This window comes from Thermobia domestica, chromosome 11, assembly GCF_964235325.1.
Source record: "Thermobia domestica chromosome 11, izTheDome1.hap1.1, whole genome shotgun sequence".
In the NCBI taxonomy this organism is placed as follows: Eukaryota; Metazoa; Arthropoda; class Insecta; order Zygentoma; family Lepismatidae; genus Thermobia; species Thermobia domestica.
Window position 1 is genome coordinate 153,920,003 of NC_137464.1, and position 21,462 is coordinate 153,941,464.

The 21,462-nt window shown below is 36.3% G+C and overlaps 1 protein-coding gene across 2 annotated transcripts in view; it reads right to left on the reverse strand.

The window, feature by feature from the left end:
- Ire1 (serine/threonine-protein kinase/endoribonuclease Ire1) overlaps nucleotides 1-21,462 on the reverse strand; it is a 161,110-nt gene that overhangs the window by 95,537 nt on the left and 44,111 nt on the right. For both annotated transcript variants that reach the window (XM_081731224.1, XM_081731223.1), the window contains one exon: nucleotides 6,743-6,977. In XM_081731224.1, the coding sequence (XP_081587350.1) occupies nucleotides 6,743-6,977 (235 nt within the window). The remainder of the gene's footprint in view (nucleotides 1-6,742; nucleotides 6,978-21,462) is intronic.

The following is a 21,462-nucleotide window of genomic DNA, read 5'->3' on the forward strand; positions in this document are numbered from 1 at the left end:
TGTTTATCTCTGTCCATATCCTCACGATATTTCTTATGTGCTTCTTTGTAGTACATTAACATTTCTTTAGTGATATTAACTTCTTTTACATTTTTACCCACTGTCTTTAATCATTCGTAGCCCATTGATGGTTTCTTCATTCAGTCCTTGTCCATTGGATGGCATCACGTTCTTATTTATCGAGAAATTACATTCAACAGATGCCTACCCGTGTGAAAGTGTTAACACTGCTTTCACAAGTTTAGTAATTGTTTGACAGCTTGGTTTCCTTGTATTATTTTCGAGCAGCATTACTTTGTTCCAATACAGTCAGCACTACAATCAACAAAAAAGTCATCGCGTATGCTCTGATCACACACATAAATTCGCTACTCGTCTACGGCTTTGTCAATTTCCTGACTGGTCAGCACCTAAGGCACACAAGACGCTAATCGTTTCTAAGATGACAATATCTTATCTTGCTCTTCCCTTGCATGTCTAACAGCAGGGTGCAAAATCTGGCAATGTTTCAAAATCAGGTTGTTTAGCGGCAGCCTTTGCTGAACGTAACTTGTTACTTTTATGAAGAATTTCTTTGTATTTAATGTGAATAGCTGTTGTTGCACCTTATCGATTTCTTTCGATGCCAACCGTGCGCCTTAGTCACCGACATCAATTTTTTTTACCTGGCAGTAGATTTTTTCTTTTTCCACTTTTATATTTAGAAGATCAGAAGTTTTCTCATTGTACAGATCAAATACTACAACTCTTGCCATTATTCTTTGAATTCATCATGCAAAATGTAGATAAGTGGTTCCTGTTTTTGCACAATCACAAGTAATTTATCACAGTGCCTACACTAATAAGAAAATGTAACTATGCTAACGTAACAGGAAATCACAAATTCTAACGGATTCCCTTGTAGCGTTCTGACTGTAATGACATTTGATTTTGCTTGGGAAGGAAATTAAAGAAATATTCTGTCAGTGATGACCACAGAGAGACAATTCTTAAGCAACCACGATTTTTACCGTTTTTCTGCTTTCTATGACTTTTCCAGGGCGTTTCTACGACACACTTTTATTTCCAGGTTTTCCAGGACGCGTGAGAACCCTGCATATTATGTACAGCATTATTGGAAGGCTGGTGAATACCAACACACCTTAATGCCTAGCCAATACTGCTGCACAAACACTGCTGAAAAAAATGCTAACACAGTTTGCGTTATAAGAAACTGGAGCATGGCAAGGTTCCTCAGCTAAGCTTCATAGGGGAAGAATAAGCACATAGGAAACAAAGAAAGAATAAAAGAAAAAGAGTGGACATAGGAGGATAGGGAAAAGCAAATAAAAAAATAGTGAAGATTAATGACTAATCCCTCAGAAAAAAATGCTACGACACAGTTAGCATATTACTAACATGTAGTAATTTAAATCATCACTGGAACTGCCCTTGGCTTGTATTTTTAATAATTCAATCACTGAAAAATATAGGAAATATACGACAAGACTAAAATATAGGACAAATATACACAACTTTCCAAAATATAGAAAGAAAAAAAAAAGAAAATAGGACAGCTGGGAGCCCTGAATATACTGTCAAGTGTACAGTGTACATGGTCAGTCTGTTGTCAGTTTCTCAACTGTACTCTCAGTCTTCAGTGATACGCTGTAATTTGCAAAGTATCGGTCTGAGTTGTTGAAACCTACAAGAAGCAACTCAAAGTGATAATATCGGATTTACAACGCAGCATTTATAGCTGAAGTTTAAATATCTGAGATCAGGAAAGAAAATTCTTTTGTCATGAAGATAAGACAGCGCTTTATTCTCTTCTGTCGGAAAAATTGTTTTTTGGAACTCTATATATATATATATATATATATATATATATATATATATATATATATATATATATATATATATATATATATATATATATATATATATATATATATCTATCTCTGTGATTCTGTGTAACCAAGTAGCAATGCCATACTGTTTAGATAAAATGTCCTAACACTGAATATTGATGTATTGTAACTGTCCTCTGTTAAGTGCTGTGTTGGGTGATACTTACGTTAGATATACGTGCGGAAGCGTAATATGGTTACATGTATGCAATAGGCCAGACGCTGGTGACTGGAAAATGGAATACTTCCTTAATTTACAAAGATGGCAAATTGTGATTGTGCAGTTCATTGAAGTAAGAGTATCCAACACTACCAATGTGTTAACTGAATCAAGATCAACATTGTCCACAATGATGACGCCATATAGAACTCGAAGGAAGATTTCATCAGAAAAAGAAGACTAGTGGACAAACTGATTGCAGAGCTCAACCAGCATCTGGAACGACCTGTTCCTACAACCACAGTGCAACGTGAGCTGAGTAAACCCAACTTTCGCACTGCTGCTGCAACTAAAAAATTAGCTCTTTGCTTCTAACGATTCCCATCTTTTCCCTAAGCTCAAAGAATTACTAGGCCGTAAACGTTTTGGAAGTGCTGAAGAGCTGGAGAATGCCATGACTACCTTGTTTAATGAATGGGCGACAGAAGAGTATAACATGGGAATTCTGAAGCTCGTGAACAGATACAACAAATGTAATGTAGGTAGTGATTACGTAGAGAAGTGAGGGAAGCTTCAGGTATGTAACAGAATTGTATTTTCCAATAAATATTGTGTTTTTTACTTTGCATAACTAAACAGTCTTTATTTTCTGGATGACTCTCGAATATTTATTCAATACATTCAAAATTTCACGATTGTCTTAGATGCTGTAGTATACGTTTAATCTGTGAAAATGTCTAATTCGCCCAGTAACAGTCCTACACATCGTTAAAAAAGTCAATGTGATACAACTACATTGTAATAATAATACACTGTAATATTCACCATTATACAAGCTTTAAAATTATATAGTATAATTAATTTGTAAAATAATCATTGGGCAAACCCTACGTGGGAGGATAAGAAAAAATGTTTAGACAGAGTTTTTTGTTACGTACACGTAGTTGAAGGCGTAAGATTGAAACGAGTTTCTGGTTGAGTTTTTGTCCGTTAAGTTAGGTATGATTCAATAATGCTACAAGAGGAGCAAGCAGAGGCAACCTGTTATTCGAGAGGGGAAAGAAGTAATGGATTTTAGGATTTAGATTTCTGGGCATTCAGCATCTAACGCCATTCAGCCCGTCATGTATGAGGAATGACGTCCCTCGGCGAGCACACTATCCGCGGAAAGGAAAGGAAAGAAGCGGCCTGAGACCTATAAGTTAGGTACGAACCCGGTATCTCTCTGGTGTGAATGAGGAAAACCCAGGAAAACCTCATTTAGGATGGCTGGTCTGAAAAAGCTTTTCACATTTTTTTGACCGAGTGCCCCCATCAGGACCGCTCGCACCGAAGGCGAGAGAGGTAATGGAACATGGCTGAGAGGAAAAGTAGTGATACAAAGCACGGATAGTTTCCAGAGGTGTTTATTGGAAAGTTCTGATAGTTGTAAATTAACAGTGGGAGATGATGGATAAAATAGAACTGAAGTTTCAGAAGAGATTAGATTTAGCTAAAAAGGAAATCAGCGCGAGATAGAGTTTAAGAATTATTATATATAATTATTTTCAAAACTTTTTTCTCTTGATTTATTATTCTTTTGCTAACCAAATCATTTCTCTTGGCTAGTTGTTTTGCAATTTAACTTTCCTTTTTAGCATTAATGCTATAGCTTAACATTGGATCCTTCCCCCATATCAAAGGAGGTAACGGATAAGCAACGAAACATAATATTTGCAAGTAGTACTATTTTTAAGACCAAATGATAAAACTCAGTAGGACCATACCCATTAATGATTGCTATGGTAATCTAGACAATACATATCAACATATTTTCAATGATTTTACTTCAATGCTCCAGCAACTAAGAAGCCTTCGTATAAGAACTGTATAGTTTTAATGACAAAAGTGTATGAAACTTAAGTTCTTCAACAGGTTCGTCAAAACCAGCCATTATGTTCATTAGAAATAAGTGATTAAAATAGTAGTACTATGTACTCCACTTGTAACTTAATTTTGAAAACTACTGTATTATTTTTATTTAATAAAATATTTTATTTTTATTTGTTTACTTTCTGCATATATAAATTTAGAAAATTTTTCCTTTTCCTTTTTCCCTGGCACTTACTTACTTTGGATTAAGTCTCAATTGATTATATATATATATATATATATATATATATATATATATATAACATGATTAACACCCTCTGAGTTCGTCTGATCATGCTGATCTACTAAGTTGTTTAAGGTGTTGTCGAATACTTTCCTTTCGCATGAAATGATTTAATTAGTAGAATTGTTAATATATCCTCCGGTATTTCCGCAACAATTTTTATAGAGGTAGTTGGTGAGTACTTCAAATTATATGCCCGTTGCCAAATTGCCTTTTAAAAAAATTGTTGCGTGAGCACCTTGAGATTCTAAAACATGTATTTTTGGATAGAGCACATATTACTTCCTACACAAAGTCTTGACCCGCCTACGGTAGGTCCCATGCTATGGACCTTTAAAGTTCATTTCTTCATGTTTTCGGAGGCCTATAACTCCGAAAGGAAGTATTTGTGCACCCAGGTTGGTCTATACTTTTTGTCTTATCTTGGTGTCAGGAATCACCTCCCAAATGTTGTCGGTGTTGTTTTGAAACACAATGTATATATAAAGGAGTTCTAAACTGTTTCACTCTCTTCCCTTGATGTTTGGCTAAAACATGCCGATCGAAAATTTAGTCACTGACTACTTATTTTGATTTCTACATTTTATATATAGAACCATTCAGTATCTCTGTTATATTTCATGTAATAATAAGTAAATTAATAATTACGGTGATAAAATAAGTTTAATTAAATTATGATACCAATTGTTAGATATTATAATGGATTTGGTTTCTCTGTCTTGTACCTTAGTTAAGGTATAACAGTGTGAAGACAAAATCAACAGTTCAAAATGGTTTCCAAATCAGTTCACTCAATATTCTCAGGGCTCACACGGTACTACACGTACAGAAAGTATTGTGGGGCGACTCGGTTAGTCGGGGGGCCGTGTATTACAGTAGAAAATAACAGTTAATACTTACTTTGAAAAAAGTTTTACAAGGAAAAAGCTCTCTTTCATTCCCATCTCCTCTTTACAGGGTAGAAAATTTTTGCGTGCTCACAAATTATACGAAATTACAACTTCGTGTGGGAAGATAATAATTACTAGAAGATAACGTTTTACAAAATACTGATAATTTTATGAATAAAATTTTCATAAATCAAATTCGATACGAATTACATGTCATAAAAAAAGCTCTAATGTAAAACTGTTTACACCAACAAATGCTTTTATTATAACCGTCTTTCCTTCATTTTTTAAAGGGTCTTTCTAAGTAAGATAGTGAAATCGGCCCTTGATCCAAATTGGGTCGCTATTGACCCAAAAGGTTACCCTTGACCTAAAGCTACCTCCAAAAAACCTCCCCTTACCGAATTATCGTATCATACATGCTCAAAATTGGATAATTTTTAATTTTTAAAATTTCACAGATTGCAGATACTATCTAGATGTAAATGTGCATTTTTTCCAAAACCATCGATGCGTATTTTCTTCATTTTTTTTGCGTATTGAAAAATTAAAAAAAAATTTCAGAAAAAATTTTTTGGGGGGACACGTCGCTGATTTTTTGGTTAAAAAATTTGTTATACCCTTAGGTACAACATATATTTTTTCGGGACCTGAAAGTGATGGCAATATTGTCAAACAGAAATAAAACTGAAAACAAACGTGTTTTTCGCACAGTTTTCCCACCATTTTAGAGCCCTCAAGGTGAGGGCTCCTTTAAACAATACTTTGCCAAAGTTCACAATTTTCATTTCTCTTGCGTCCCTTCCGCTTCTGTCGTTCTTCGGCTGCTTCGGTTGTGTCCATTTCAGAATAGAAACACAAAATGTATCTCCGTAACAGTGCTTCCACTTCAACCGACTCTTGCACAACAAAGTTACACATAGCTCGTGGTAGAGAGCGCCACTGTGTGCGGCCAGGGAAGCAAGCACTGATAGCTACGAGTAGCCAATGCCAGGTGTGTATAACTTCGTTGTGCAAGAGTCGGTTGAAGTGGATAATTTTCACGGAGATATATTTGGTGTTTGTATTCCAAAAATGGACACAATCGAAGCAGCCGAAGAACGACAGAAGCGAAAGGGACGCAAGAGAAATGAAAATTGTGAGCTTTGGCAAAGGATTATTTGAAGGGGACCTCATCTCGGGGGCCCTAAAATGGTGAGAAAACTGCGAAAAGCACGTTTATTTTCAGTTTTATTTCTTTTTGACAATGTTGCCATCACTTTCAGGCCCCGAAAAAAATATATGTTATGCCTAAGGGTATAACAAATTTTTTAACCAAAAAATCAGTGGTGTCCCCCCCCCTCAAATTTTTTTCCTAATTTTTTTGACAATTTCAACACGCAAAAAATAAAGAAAATACGCATCGACGGTTTCTGAAAAAAAAAAACTGCACATTTATATCTAGATAGTATCTACAATCTGTGAAACTTTCAACATTTTTCGACCACTCCCACCAAAATTAAAAAATATTCAATTTTGAGTATGTATGATACGATAATTCGGTAAGGGTAGGGGGTAGGGGTATGTAGTTTCCATTTTTATTTTTGTTAACTTCTGCTGTTAAAGATAAGACAGGCTGAACTTAAAATAATGCCAGTTTATTACATACTACAACTTCATGTCACTGCTGAGTAGTCTCCGATTGCCAGCATTGAACTGAGACAACAAATGGTCCAGTGTTTCCTCCGCCACACTCGTGAAAGGGACAGAAACCAAGCCATCTTTCTCCAGAAGATAAACTGCTACAACAGGTGACTGATAGTCGTTCTCCCACAGCAATGTTCCAACTCTGCGATTCAGAGTAACAATCCGGCCTGACGAACTGGCGGTAAAATGGACCATTTCTGTTATTGCGAAATAAAAGTAAAATGAGAAATATTAGTTCATGTATACAAAGGCATTTGGTACCGTAGCTATGTTTACTCAGTTTTTGTTAACATGATCTACATAAATCTCACTTGCAACCTATCTCTTCACTCCAGCTCCTAACTTCGTTTTCCATACATCTTTAGAACTACACAGAAAAATAAATAGACAATACTTTTGCTCTACTGGTTTGTTACATTCTCCTAGCTATCAACTAGAGAATCAAATAAGAACTCATCGTGTAGCTGTCGATTATGCACGTAATTCTTACCTTCCTGTGTCTCTCCATCTACACATTAATATAATATAATAACTACTTATGAAGCAGCATTAACATCATTCACATCGGAGTTCCACAGCATGATGTAGCGACTGTTGATTGAGAGCAAGCGAAAGACTATTTCTCGGATTTTGCAATTGTTACCATTGTTGTAATCTCATATTCGTATGTTTAAATAGTTGGGAGAGTTGAAAGAAAACATTACAATATTACATTAGTTTTAAACTCACGTCATCGAGAAATTCCCTACTACAATTAAATTGAGTGCATATTTGAACAGTGGGATTGATAGCTTCGCATCCGTTTAAGGATTAGTTCTTTAGGGAATTGCTAGTTACTAAAAAGAGCCTTCGAAGGCGACAGGGGGCTCGCCCCTCTGCGTACGTGGTTACTGATGCGAGCTACCGAAAACTTGCTTGTTCCTGGTGTTAAACTACGACCTGTTCCCTGGCAGAACACTACGACAAACAAAACAATATTAGTCATATTACTGGAATAGCATAGCAGTCATACTCATATATGCCAGAATTAAGAACTAAATACTAGTTTATAACTAATTATCAATATTTAGGCCGCTAACTGATGACGCGAATTCGATGTCACTCCTATCAGCCTAACACTATCTCTAATCGCTCATTTTCAACGTGAATCAATGCTCTCAAATTATCAACCATCACGACAAAAAACTAAGTTCAAATTATTACACGTTGAACATGTATTTAAGTATAGATTGAAAGATAAATAGAAGTTCCAGTTTTGATGTATTATAGTACATTAATCCTATGGTTATCTGTAAGTCGTACATTCGTACCTCCTAGTATTTTCAATCTTTTATTTATTTATTTATTTTATTATACATGATCAAATTATTTTTATTGATATAGTAAATCTGACAGTTGACCTAGAAAGCTAGTTGAGCGCAACTGGAATACATTTACGGTAAAAGGCACGTGTCTTTAATATAATGTAAATATCTTTTTAACATAGAGCTGTGGTAGCATAAGGTATGATGGTATGACTAAGGACTTGCATCAGGTCTATAGGAACATGAATGCAGCACATACTTCGCATACGGTTGGAAGTATGTTACCTGTTTGTTTATTGGACTTTCTCAATTCATTGTCCTACACTCACCCGTTTGTGTTACCATTGTCTGAATTATTTACAGTATAAGGTATTTCAAGTAAATGGAAAAAAATAAAAAAATGTTTCTTATTAGCTTTCTACTCTAAATGTTTTCAGTTTTTATTTTCAACTTTCCACCTAAGCAATATGAAAATTGACACAGCGGTTAATCCACAATGAATCATCCAGCTCACATTAACTGTCTACCACACATCTCAGATTTCTATGAAATTAGTGTATTTATATGAAAATACAAGAACCTTTGTTCTTTATTTTCCGCATATTACCTCTGATTAATTTTGTACAATCTCCAAAAGATAACTATGTTCGAAGGTTTTGTGAACGATACAATGGAAGAACGCAACGACATGTCTCACTTCAACTAAGCAGTTAAAGATTGTGATTGAAGAAAAAATATTGAAATTCATTTTCATTACTAAAAATTTTATGAAAATTTTGAAAATGGGATGTAAAATGACATGAAGAGAGTCCTAATTCATGAAACAACTGTACAAAATGGCGGTAGTCGACTTGGAAACGTACATACACATTCATTTACCAAAGTCGGCATAACTTTTATTTATTTTTATTATTTATTTATTGTCAAGATGTAGGACATTGATGTAAATATAATTTCAAAGAGCAGGCAATTTCCTATTAGCGATTAAATGTATCGTTGGGTATTCACGTTAGCAATTTACAAATGCAATACTGTATTTATCACTTCAAATAAAAAGACTCGCTTATTTCGTTTAATGATACTGAATTGCTTGAAAATTAGGGAAAGGGTGTGTGTAATACATTTTACTCTTTTAAACATCACTATTTTTAAAACATACCTCTGAGGTAATCTCTAAAATGTAAATATTTTTAAAAAGTTAAAATGTAACATACCCCTACAAGTATATATGAAATGAACATTTTGACAAAAATACCAACAAGACGGTCATATAACGAACATTGTGTACACCGTTTGAAACATGAACAGAAAAAAAATATATCGAACCTTTCATTGAGTTATGTTAAAATCATACGGAAGCAAAATTAACTTTAATCTCTTATAAGGTATTTTGTTTCAATGTTTTTAACACTGTGAATGAGTTTGTACTGTATTCGGCTGGACTATATGATAAATTATGAAACGTTTATCTTATATTGAAATACCAGCAAGAGTAAAACATAACTTGTCTTCAGTCTCACGGTTTTCGTCTCCGGCTAGCAAAACATACGAAAAGGCCATTAAGAATGCATAAATGTAATCCATGCATCTTCTTCTAATTTAAAATTTATGTAGCACTTCCCTTCGATATATAACTAACGTAGGAATTTATCTGTAGAGCTCAATATCGGTCACTTGTGAAAAGTTGCACTTTACAAAAAACATTGCTACTCACCCACATTATTGCAATATCTGTTTTTAATAATGAATTAAAAGATACGGTAAGAACGGGCTTCTGGCACAGTTTCATATGGAAAACGAAGTCTAGATTAGCGAAGGCATTATGTTCCTTTATGAACTCAAATGTCACCTTTGAAAATTGTTGACTGCATAAACATGACATCTTTTCTAGGCTGTAAATATTTTATCTTTGTAAGGACTCTGTGTGTATCACTTCTTTTGACATTACATCTATACCATCACAAGAGAACCTTCTGAGACTTGGGAATGAAATATCTCAATGTTGAAATCATTTTAATAGCACAAGTTTACCGAGCTTTTATTATTTTTGTACTGAGAAGTTTATTATCGGTGACGTATTCAATTTTGTTAACATTAGGATGTCGTTTTTTATGAATTGATGGACTCTTCTCTACACTTCATAAGCAAAGATAACACCATGTTTCCTGTAATCTGATATAAAACAGAGATTCTTTTTATGTAAACCAGCATTTTTACCTAAGTACAATATACCTGGGTGAACAGCACAGGATGAGTCTGTTTAATGATGGCACTGTTTTTCATCCTGCAAAATGAATAAACAATTTTCTCTGGATTTCACCAGAACAAGCATTTCCTCTAAAGAAAGATTGTATTTCCTGGCATGTTGTATTGTTTTGAAATACATACGAGCGAGGTACTAAAACTTCAAATTGTTGAATGACACAGAATGAAGTCAGAGTGAGCGGTAATGTTCGAAGTTGGTTTCTGTCTATAGATAACAACTGAGAAAATTGTATTTCCTTTGTATCATCAAAATCCACACAAAGAGCCTTATATTCCACATTTTGGAACGAGGTATACTTATCACATATTCTAAGCATGAACTCTCGACTATTTCTACCATAAACTGATATAGCAATAGCTCACCTAGTTGAGATTTTCCTAAATTCTACTTAGAGTAGAAGGGAATTTTGATGTATACAGCGTATGATGTACGCAAACAGAATGTGTTCCTGGTTGTCTGGTTGTTACGCATCATCTGCCATCTCCAAGTTCGTCCCCCAATCACTAATCACCATTCCTCGTTTAAAGGAAACATACCGAGAACCGAACTTGTGTCCACAGAGTAAAAACGGCTCATTTAACATCTGTGTGCACCCAGGAGGAATAGCATAGTTAATAAACAGGAAATAAACAAAACGAGCCCCCAAAGTATATCTCTCTCTAAGCAACGTACTCAGATTGGTCTATGATGCATCGGGTTTAAACAAAGCTTCAAAACACACCAAAAAACAACAAAAAAGTTCTAATAACCTTTATAGGAAGATAAAAGGAAAATGCCCAAGGATTAACCTTTAGTAAATCTTTATTCATACTAAGAGAAAAAGAAATGTCTCGGATCATTTATCTGGAAGTAATGAATCCAGCCCTTTATAGGAGAGAACCATTTATCGCGCATATCCCCCAAAATTGTCGGAGGAATACTAAAGAATCGCAATTTTAACTAAAGCATCAGATTAGTCTAATTTCGCCTCCTTCGTGAGGCGTCAATCGGGACTCGAACCCCTAGCTTCTCCTCCCTCTAAAGGAGTGGCGTGGCCCAAAACCAGTTAACTTTGTGGTGGACAAACACTGTGTGCGTGGGTTTTCTCGGGGTTCTCCCGTTTGCTCCCACTTTCTTCACTCCACCATTTCATTCATTACTCATCATCACCGTCTCCTTTAGCCTCACCGGCATAATCGTGGGACGTAAAACTCAAAGATTTCATTTCATTTCATTTTTTCTAAATCTATATTAACTAAGACTACATAAGATATACAAGAATAATAAACAAAATAGTAATTACAAATATTAATAGCAGCTCCCTAAGAGGGGACTGCACGTTACTTACGTTTCCAAAAAATCAATAAATAAATAAAAAAAAAACACAACTTTGCACTTATAAGGAGAAAAAAATGAAAGAGCCATTAGTCCAAATCACTTGTTCAGACTCTTTTAGTCCTTTTAAAATATTGAAAGACTTTTTTTTTTTAACACACACAAAAATACAAATAATCGAGAGCCCATTGTCCGCAAGCGTGCGCTCTCGGCGGTCCTTTTCGAATATATATATTTTCACCAAAAAAAAAAAAAAAAACTCTGATGTGTCCAAACCTTCGAACACTTCACAATTTGGAGTTTCGGCCGGTGACAGTTCTTTTATTCTCAGAATTTTAAACTCTTCTTCGCCGGGCAGGCTTCCCAATGGTCCCCGTCATTCAATCCTTTCTCCGGAGTGAGCGGGAGTCCCTCGCCATCAGTGAAGATTTCTATGTAGTTTACTGGCTCATCCTCCTCCGGGGAACTTGCCGACGGTTCAGAACTCGAACCCGGAGCCTCCGCTACCGATGCACGCATCTTTCGTAGCTTTTCACATTCTCTCAGGTCATTGAGAGAAAAATTGCTCGGGTCCCCTTGCAGAACACGTTTTGGGTTCGGGTCCGACTTCTGTCTCGCGGCCTGGTATTGGTCTCGCTTCTTATTACTTTTCTTATCGTCGATATTAAACATCAACTGTAGTTCGGTGGGATTCCAGGCTTTGGTCTGGCCCCACAATAAACACTTCTAGTGGGGGCTTTTAGCTTCTTGAACTTGAAATCCATCTGGAACGGAGCGCGGGCAACAAACATGGAGAAATCTTTTAAAAGACGTTCTTCTTTCGCGGAGCTGAATTTAACTGATCAAGTAAAGTATCCCTTCCTTGTTCATTCCCATTTTATTTATTTTTTTTTTAACTCTCTCACTCTCACTCTCTCTCTCCTTCCCTCTTCCAGCGTGGTCAGCCCAATCTGTCACCATGGGTCAGTGACTTGCTCTGATGTTAAATTAGCCACTAAAAGCGGAGTTCCAGATCTCAGCGGAATAGCCTGAAACAAGAGCTTTAAAATAATAATAATAATAATAATAATAATAATAATAATAATAATAATAATAATAATAATAATAATAATAATAATAATAATAATAATAAAAATTACGAAAAAATAAAGAAAAGAAGAGCCTTTTGTAGCCTAATCTAAATCTTCGGAAATCTAACACACGAGATCTGTTTTTGCTTTACATTCCTGGCAAAAGCAGGGGGTGGAATAACCCTCTTAAAGGAATCCACATTCGCTTTTATCTCTCCGTTACTAAGAGTGTGTCGTAACATAAATGTGTTCTCTGCTAATTTCTTACAAATGACGTATGGTCCCCAATATTTTGCGAGCATTTTTGCGGTTATTCCCTTGCTGGCATCAGAAAATCTAACTGCACGGAGCAAGACAGAATCCCCCTCTCTGAAAGAATGGGGTTTCCTGTTCTTGTTGTATTCTCGACACATTTTTTCGTGTCTTTTTTCCTGAGTTCTGTTGGCTACTTTCATGGCTTTTCTTATGCTCTCGATTCTTTCCTTTACAAAGTCAGGGATCGGATTCCCACCTTCCCCCACTACTTCCTCACTCTTCAGGGTTTCAAACGGCAATTTTACATGTCTTCCTATATGCAAGAAAAAAGGTGTATGGTTTGTGGCTTTCGAGACTCTGCTCTTAATGGCAAAGGAAAGAAAATCAAGGTTCTTTGACCACTCCGAGTGTTTTTTACAGTACATGGATACGTTTCTTTTAAAACTTCCTTCACCCCACTCTCGGCCCGATTCGCTTTCGGCCGGTATGCAGATATGAACGTACCTTTTGTTCTTAAAATTGCGAGCAGGTTTCCGTAGATCCTTCCCGTAAAAACACTGGTTGTCGTTCACAATGCGATCGTACCACCCATTTCTCGAAAAGAAAATTAACAAACAATTAGCTACAGACTGAGCTGTGACCTTTCGAAGGGGAAACAAAGAAACAAAACAACTGAAAGCATCAAGGATTATCAAGCAGAATTGATAACCTCCCCCCTTCGACCTAATTAAGGGTCCCATAAGATCCAAATAAGCAGTAGACCCTGGCTTATTCATTAGACTGCTGGTCATAAAACCAAACTTACTATTTGACGAGTCCTTATAAGTAGCGCAGGGAACACAGAATTGACAAAATCTTCTAATATCCTTTCCCATCTTGGTCCAAAAAAATTGTCTTTTTGTCCTATTGATGATTTCTTCGATGCCTGGATGTCCCGAGAACTCTAAATTATGAGTCATCTCAAGTACTAAACCCCTCAAATCTCTGGGTACGCACACAACCCGCCTTTTTTCGCCATTTAGTTCGATTTCTTTTTCTAAGACTCCATCCATGGACAATCCGGCACTGGAAGCAAAATTCCTAATTTTCCTTTTTTCTGTTTTGCTACCAGCTAACTTCTTGGTTGTGAGAAATAGGATTACCTTTCTCAAGAATGAGTCAGTTTCCTGAGCTTCTCTTATTTTTATTGGGAATAAAAGTTTCTCATATTGTTCAGAATTTTCCTGCTGCTCTTCTTCTTCCATTAATATTTCAAATGGAAGATTTTTAAATAGATCTCGCTTTTCTCTCATCGTGCTAGGGAGAGTCTCAACGCTGGACACGTTCTGATCTAATTTTTTTTCTTTATAGCCTCTCTTGAAATCCTTCAGAGCTCTGCTATTATAAAACGCAATTAGATTAATTTCCTCCTTAGGAATATCACTCATATCCGCGATTTTCCCGTCTTGGTCCATTATTTTATATATCTAGTGTCACTAGCACAGTCCAGAGGAAACTCTTCTTTTGCATGCTCAGTCCCCTCCAAATTTTGATCCTCAGTGTAGCCTGTCTCGATTCTCGACACAAAAAAAAAAAAAAAAAAAAAAAAAAAATCCAACCGGTGGGTCTTGCCTTTTCTATATTTGAGAACCAATAGAAATCTTGAGATCCTAGCCAACCACCTGTTCACCATAGCTGGAACCTTGCTGGCTTTGAAGAGTGGAATCAATGAAGCGTGATCAGTGTAGACATACATACAAGGGGAATGTATTAGGTACAGCTCGAATCTCTCTAAGGCGAGCAGTACCGAGAGGAGTTCCCGCATAGTGGTGCTGTATCTTCTTTGGGATTCAGTTAAGCGTTTCGATCCGAACGATACAACATAGAAGTCGCCTTTTTATCCTTCTGTCCGAGAAGATAGCCAGCGGCTATTTCAGAGGCGTCGACAAAGATATGCATGGGTTCTCCCATCCTTGGTAGCATCAGTTCACGGTTCTCAACAATCGCATCCTTTAGCTCTTGCAGGACCTGGTCCTGTTGTGGCCCTTAGGACCACCTTACTCCTTTTTTTAATAGTGACGTAATCGGAGAACAGATTTTTGCCACATCTCTAACGTGGTTTCGAAAATACTGAGCAAATCCGAGGGTTCTCTGTGTAATGTACCATTACAAATCATGTAATGTAATCTCCGCTCGGAGGGGTCCACTAATTTTATCACGTACTGTACCATGCAAATTTTTTCAAAATATGTTTTGATTCATATATGATATCCAGTTGATTATAATTATACTCAGAATTAATGTGGAAGCTCGGGATAATTTAGTAGCAACTATATTTTGGGGAATAATATCTTTATTCGTACGTTATTTCATGATAATATTTTGCATATGGGTATTTCAAATAGAGAAAAATTGAAACCATCGTCTTAATGCTATATGAAAAACTAGGCCCGCTATTGGGCAGGAATTCTTGGAATACGCTACAATGTAAATTCTGGCAGAATAATTTAGAACCCCTCGTCCTTCTTGAGATGCCCATATCCTTTCTGAAATCCGGTTTTATCCAGATTTTACCATTTTCTATTCGTTTTCATATTCTCCGCCGCCAAAACTCTCTGTTTTGATTGGGACTATTTCCGGAAATATGGTATTAAGACGCGAGAACCTTCATTCCAGACCCGGCGTTGATCAAGGACGCAGCATATAATTTCGTTGAGCAAAACTTTTTGTGTATCTGAAGAATTTAGCAGCAGAAACCCAAGTAAAATTAGTTCTTTTTCAAGTTAAGTCGTTGGAAGAGACTGGGAGCATAAAATTATTAAATTCTTGAAGAGAAAATAGGCTGAAATTGCTAATTACAGAATGCTGCACGATAGACGTCATGTTTCCGCCTGAACAGTAACAGTAGATAGGAATAGTTCAAAAGTGTTGGAATTTTAGTGTCGAAGATCCTTACGTTGTTTCGATAAATCAGTGATTTGAAACAGTTTAAATTTCCTTTTCACCCCTCCTAAAACTATTCCGGTTAGGGTTATATAGGCCTGTCCTCAATATAACTTGAATGTGCTATTATCATTATTATTATTAACATGGCGGTGCTGTAATGTGTAAAGTAGTTAGAGTAGTTTATATGATGTCAGTGTAAACAAAAGGTGAGGGGCTCCCATCTACTCCTGATTTGAACATCGTTCCAGTAAAAAATGGGTTGAACTAACTTCTTAGGGATTCTTTACCTTACAGGAAGAGGGTCCTCTCTTCTATTGATAGCTGCACAGTTCCTTATGTAGATAGTTAACTTAAGAACCACGCATTAATCTGTAACAGGGTCACTTGGGCCCTGATTCATTTCAATCACTCCCTTCCCAATATGCAGAGCCGATTACTAATATGATAAAAACTGGATATTGTTTAATGTACCATCAAATCGGGTACTAGTGTTGATTAGCGTGTATAATAACATATATTAATCTTTGTGTTTTAGTTTACGTGGAATGTAGTAGCATGTATATGTGTGTACTGTAGTATTCTGACAGTGGAAGTAGTGTGTGAGTGAGACTATGACATGTTTAAGTAGGGACAATGTATCATTTATTATATGATTTTTCATACCTTGTTTGTAGTAATGATTATTGTAATTTAGTTGAAATCCATAGAAATATCATATAATGATTTGGTGTACAAGGGTACATTCGTCGTGCATACATTATTTAGATACTACCAACGCCATCTCCGTCGTGTTCAAGAGCTAGTGGTTTGTTGCTCTGAACAGTAACGATTTAGTCAACTCGAAAATGACCCTTTTTTCTAAATAAATTATGCGTAAATATCATTTCTGGAATATATAAACAAACAGTTAGGTAAATTGATTCCAAATTGAACCTTTCTCAAAATTTCGACGTTCTGTATGGATCAGTAATTTAAATATTAACAAAAATAAACTTTGCGTTCGTCATTTAAGCAGAAGCTAGGATATATGATGTTATTTTTCCGTTCTTAGATTACGATGCAAAATTTTTTCTTCTTTTTTTTATTCGTGCTGTAGAATAAACCTCGTTCGTTAAACCTATATGCATTTCTAAACTGTGAAGTGGTATATAGTTTGGTTTTGGTTGAAAAAGGTCTGGGTTCGTGAGATGTTTCTGTGTATTGGTCCGTGCGTGATTATTTGGTAGTGGCGTATTGCAATTATATTATATGACTGCTTCGAACACTCTTTAATATATTTAAAGCATAGGGTGTCCACTGATGAATCTTCGTTACAGAGTATTATAAAAATAAATAAAAGGTGTATGTATATATATAGATAGATATTAAAATGAATGTGAATGAATAATAGGACATCCCTAAATGTATGTGTTTAATGTATTTATTTGCCACGAGGTAAAGTAACGAGTATTTAAGTATAACGATAAATATTTCGAGCACTGACCCCTACACTAGAATTTCGCACGAGGATGTAGGTGTGGTTTAGTGAACGGACTATTTTAGCACTTCGCAGTTTGGCGATCAGGAGTAACAGTATCTATTTGTTGAGAACCAAGTCTAGCGGGGTAAATAGCATTATATAACAAACAATTTGAGATATTTTACAATTAATCACGAAAATATAATAGTTGTCTGAAAACTTGGTGCTGCTGAATTATATGTATTTGTTTTGAGGTTGACTTGCAACGTTAATTTTTTTCCAAGTCACCTATTCCGACTAATTACTCTTGTTCGTAGAGGTGACGGAATGGATAGAGTCAAACAATTTCGTAAATTAATTACAGTAAACTTTGATACTTTCATACCCAGGTGTCGACCCTCTCTCTCCTGCAGATATTTTTCATTTTTTTCTTGGTTTCAAATTAGGTAAGTTATTGAAATTAATCGACACCTCAAGACGTGGCGTTCTTGCGAATGTGGAGCCACTGGTGAGATTTGGCCAATAAATTACCAGTACAAAATTTTAATTATTATTTTTTTTTTTTTTTTTTTTTTAATTTTGGCAAATCCCTAGTTAGGATTTCTTCTAATTTATCGACTTTAGTTTTCCATAGTGTCCTCGGAATTCTTAGTTTCTGAGGGGTCGGATAATTTTTTTTAAAAAACTGTTCTAGAAATTTCAAAATTCAGGCAATGACACCTTGCCCTTCCCTCTTTTTTCCTTTCCCTTGTTGGTCTGGGCCGGATTACGGTTACTAAATAATAATTTCACAAGCAGTAACTTGTGAAGTTCTTATTTACAAGACACAGACTTGCTCCTTGGCAACAAGACTTCCCCTTTGGGACACGCATTTGAGTAGGCCACATTTTTCGGCATATATAAGTATATTTGGCTCTGGAATGTTGTATATGTGAAAATTCGACCACTTACCTGTGTAGTTTTAGTCTCCTAACTTATTTTCCTTTGGCGCGCCGCTGTTTTTCTCCTTCAGTTATTTCTCTTCTTCAAGATTAAAAAAAAAAAATTAACCTCCCCCCCAAGTATTGAACTTTACAAATATTGATCATTTAGTATATAGCTCTTGAACATAATTTACTAACTGAGGGACGTCGTGAGACATGATTCGTGGAGTTTTCATCGACGTGAAGTAGCGAGGGACTGGTTTTCCATCGTATTTGACCCACCGCGGAGTGAGTGATGGTTCGGTACACTATAATGTTTTGTTTTCGTTTTTTCATCACTGTCCGTCTGAAGTTCTCTATCAAACTATCAGCTACTTCTACTTTCCTACTATGGAGTATAATAAGCGCAAAGGTTGTAGTATTTTGGGCCCAAAAGTAAAATTAACACTCTAGGTTTATAAACATGTGTACGTGTCTGCCTCATACATCAAAGGTCTACTGTTTAAATGAAATATATCGAAATTCGAATTTTGTTTATGCGCGGAAATCCCTCGATTATAGGGGATGTCGGAAGTTCTCATTTGTTAAAAGTGTTGCAACCTATTAGCGAATTATTTGTCGGGGTCTTTAAGTATGATGTGTAAATAATTATTGAATATATATGTATATGATGAGATATAAATGTATGTGAAACGTAAATATGATATCGAAGTAGAATGTAGAATTGATTTGAAAAAATGAATATGTATAAAAGGTTTAGTACCTACCCCGAACGATCATTGGTATACGTAGTTCGGGACATAAGACGAATGTAAAAGATAGATTTTAGAAATACCAAAGCATACAAAAATAATTTTGTTTATGTCATGTAGTTTCGCTGAATATTATATGTGATCTTTAACCTCATTGTTACAATACAAATTGCATGTAATACGAAATGAGGTGCAGGTAGTATTTGTAACGCTAAGGTACCATCAAGTCCACTTTTGAGTTCACAAATATAACATCTTTGTACCAACCTTACATATAAAATCTGTTCATCTTATCCGAACCTTTTTCCATCCAATCATTGTGTGTTACCCTAACCCCTGTGCGTAGATATAAGTGAAATTCTTTGCGAACGAAAAAGAAAAGAAGAATAATAAAAATTTTAAATCTCTCACAAGTCAGGAATTAATGATATAAGTTTATTAGTGTGTGCGTCTACCGAGTGATCTAATAATTTAGAGTTGGTCTACAATCTTACTAGTGACTGAATAATAGAGGATGTAAAATAGCCTCCATAAGTGAGAAAACAGAACTTTGATTTTATATAAACTGAATTGAGAAAAATGTCATAAATGTTCCTGCGAATAGTTCGTAATGAGCAACATACTTATATGAACGCACATAAAAATATGATAGTGAAACGAATGAACGCTGTAAAAGTGCCTAACAGTCAAAGTGATACTGACACTCATCTTTGGTAGCGATAGGACTCGTAAACTAAGAAAAAAGGAGAGAATGAACAAATATAACATAAATTTTCATATATGAGAAATGACTCATCCAAATTTTTACATACTTTTTTTCCCCCTAAAACCAAATAAAATGTAAGATATACAGGGTGAGTCAAAAGTTCTTGGACACCTGCATAAGCTTGAAAATCGACGGGAAAAGTAAAAAGTGATGATGGGAACAGAGGTTTGATGAGGAGCCGCAACTGTTGGATTGTATGTCATCCATGGCCGCCGTCTTGAAATCCGCCATTTTGGATTCAAGTCATTTTTTTAAATGGGAAGGGGGGTGTATGACACATCAAATAACACTAGCTTGAGCTCAGGAATTTAGTGGTGTAATTTTTTTTTTTTTTTAATCTTGTACAGTTTAGAAGTTATTAATGTTCAAAGGTGGGAAATTACCTTGATACTGAATGCTACAACAATGTTCTACGTGTTGTCCATCCCGTGAAATGCACAACTGTGGACGCCGCAATCACTCTGACTGCACACGGAGAATGTCTCCTGAAATTTGGTCGCAGGTTTGTTGGATACGTTCCTCCAGCTGTCTCAAATCACGGATTGTCCCAGCATACACTATCCACTGTCTGCTTAAGATGTCCCCATAGATAAAAATCAAGGGGCGTTAAGTCAGGGGATCTGGGCGGCCACTCCACGGGACCACGGCGACCAATCCCCTTCCCTGGCAGTTGTTCATCCAACCATTCACGGACACAAAGTCTATAGTATGGAGGGGCTCCATCGTGCTGAAAATAAGATGGGAAAATGCCGTCAGCGTTCAGTGTGGCAGGGAACACAAGGTCCTGCAGTAGCATCAGATACTGTGGTGCAGTTAAGGTGTTGTAAATGGAAAATGGCCCAATGATGCGGGTGTCCCATATGCCACACCACACCATCATCTTCGCTGGAGTATGTTCTCGACTCGGGTCAACCCAGTTCGGATTTGCGTCACACCAGTATCGACAATTATGTTGATTAACCTCCCCGTTCAAAGTGAAATACGCCTCGTCGCTGAACAGTATGCCCTTGGCAAACGCAGGATCCAGTTCGTGTTGTTCAGTTGCCGACATGCAGAACTCCAACCGGCGATCACGGTCATCCTCATTCAGTTTATGTTGCATGTGCAGCTTGTAAGGATGCCACTGATTGGCGTGCAATATCCGGACAACGGAGGATTGGCTTATTGCACATGCTAGGGACACACGACGAGTACTCCGTTTAGGACTTTTCACAAACGACGCAACAACCGCCGTTGCAGTTTCCTCATTGGTGGCAGTCTTTGGTCGCCCAAACGTGCCCTATATTGAACAGAGCCTGTCTCCCGGAATTTGGTGATCACGTGAGCTACCGTGCTGTGCGATACCGGTTCTCTCTCTGGGTGCCGTCTGGTGTAGTCAGCTGCTATTGTTTGGTAGCTGCGTTCCCCTGATATAAGGATGATTTCGATCTTCTGTTCACGTATCAGACTCATTTTAGATCACCTGGAACAAAGAGAGAACTGGGTCAGTATCAAGGTAATTTCCCACCTTTGAACATTAATAACTTTTAAACTGTACAAGATAAAAAAAAAAAAAAAATACACCACTAAATTCCTGAGCTCAAACTAGTGTTATTTGATGTGTCATACACCCCCTTCTCATTAAAAATATTGACTTGAATCCAATATG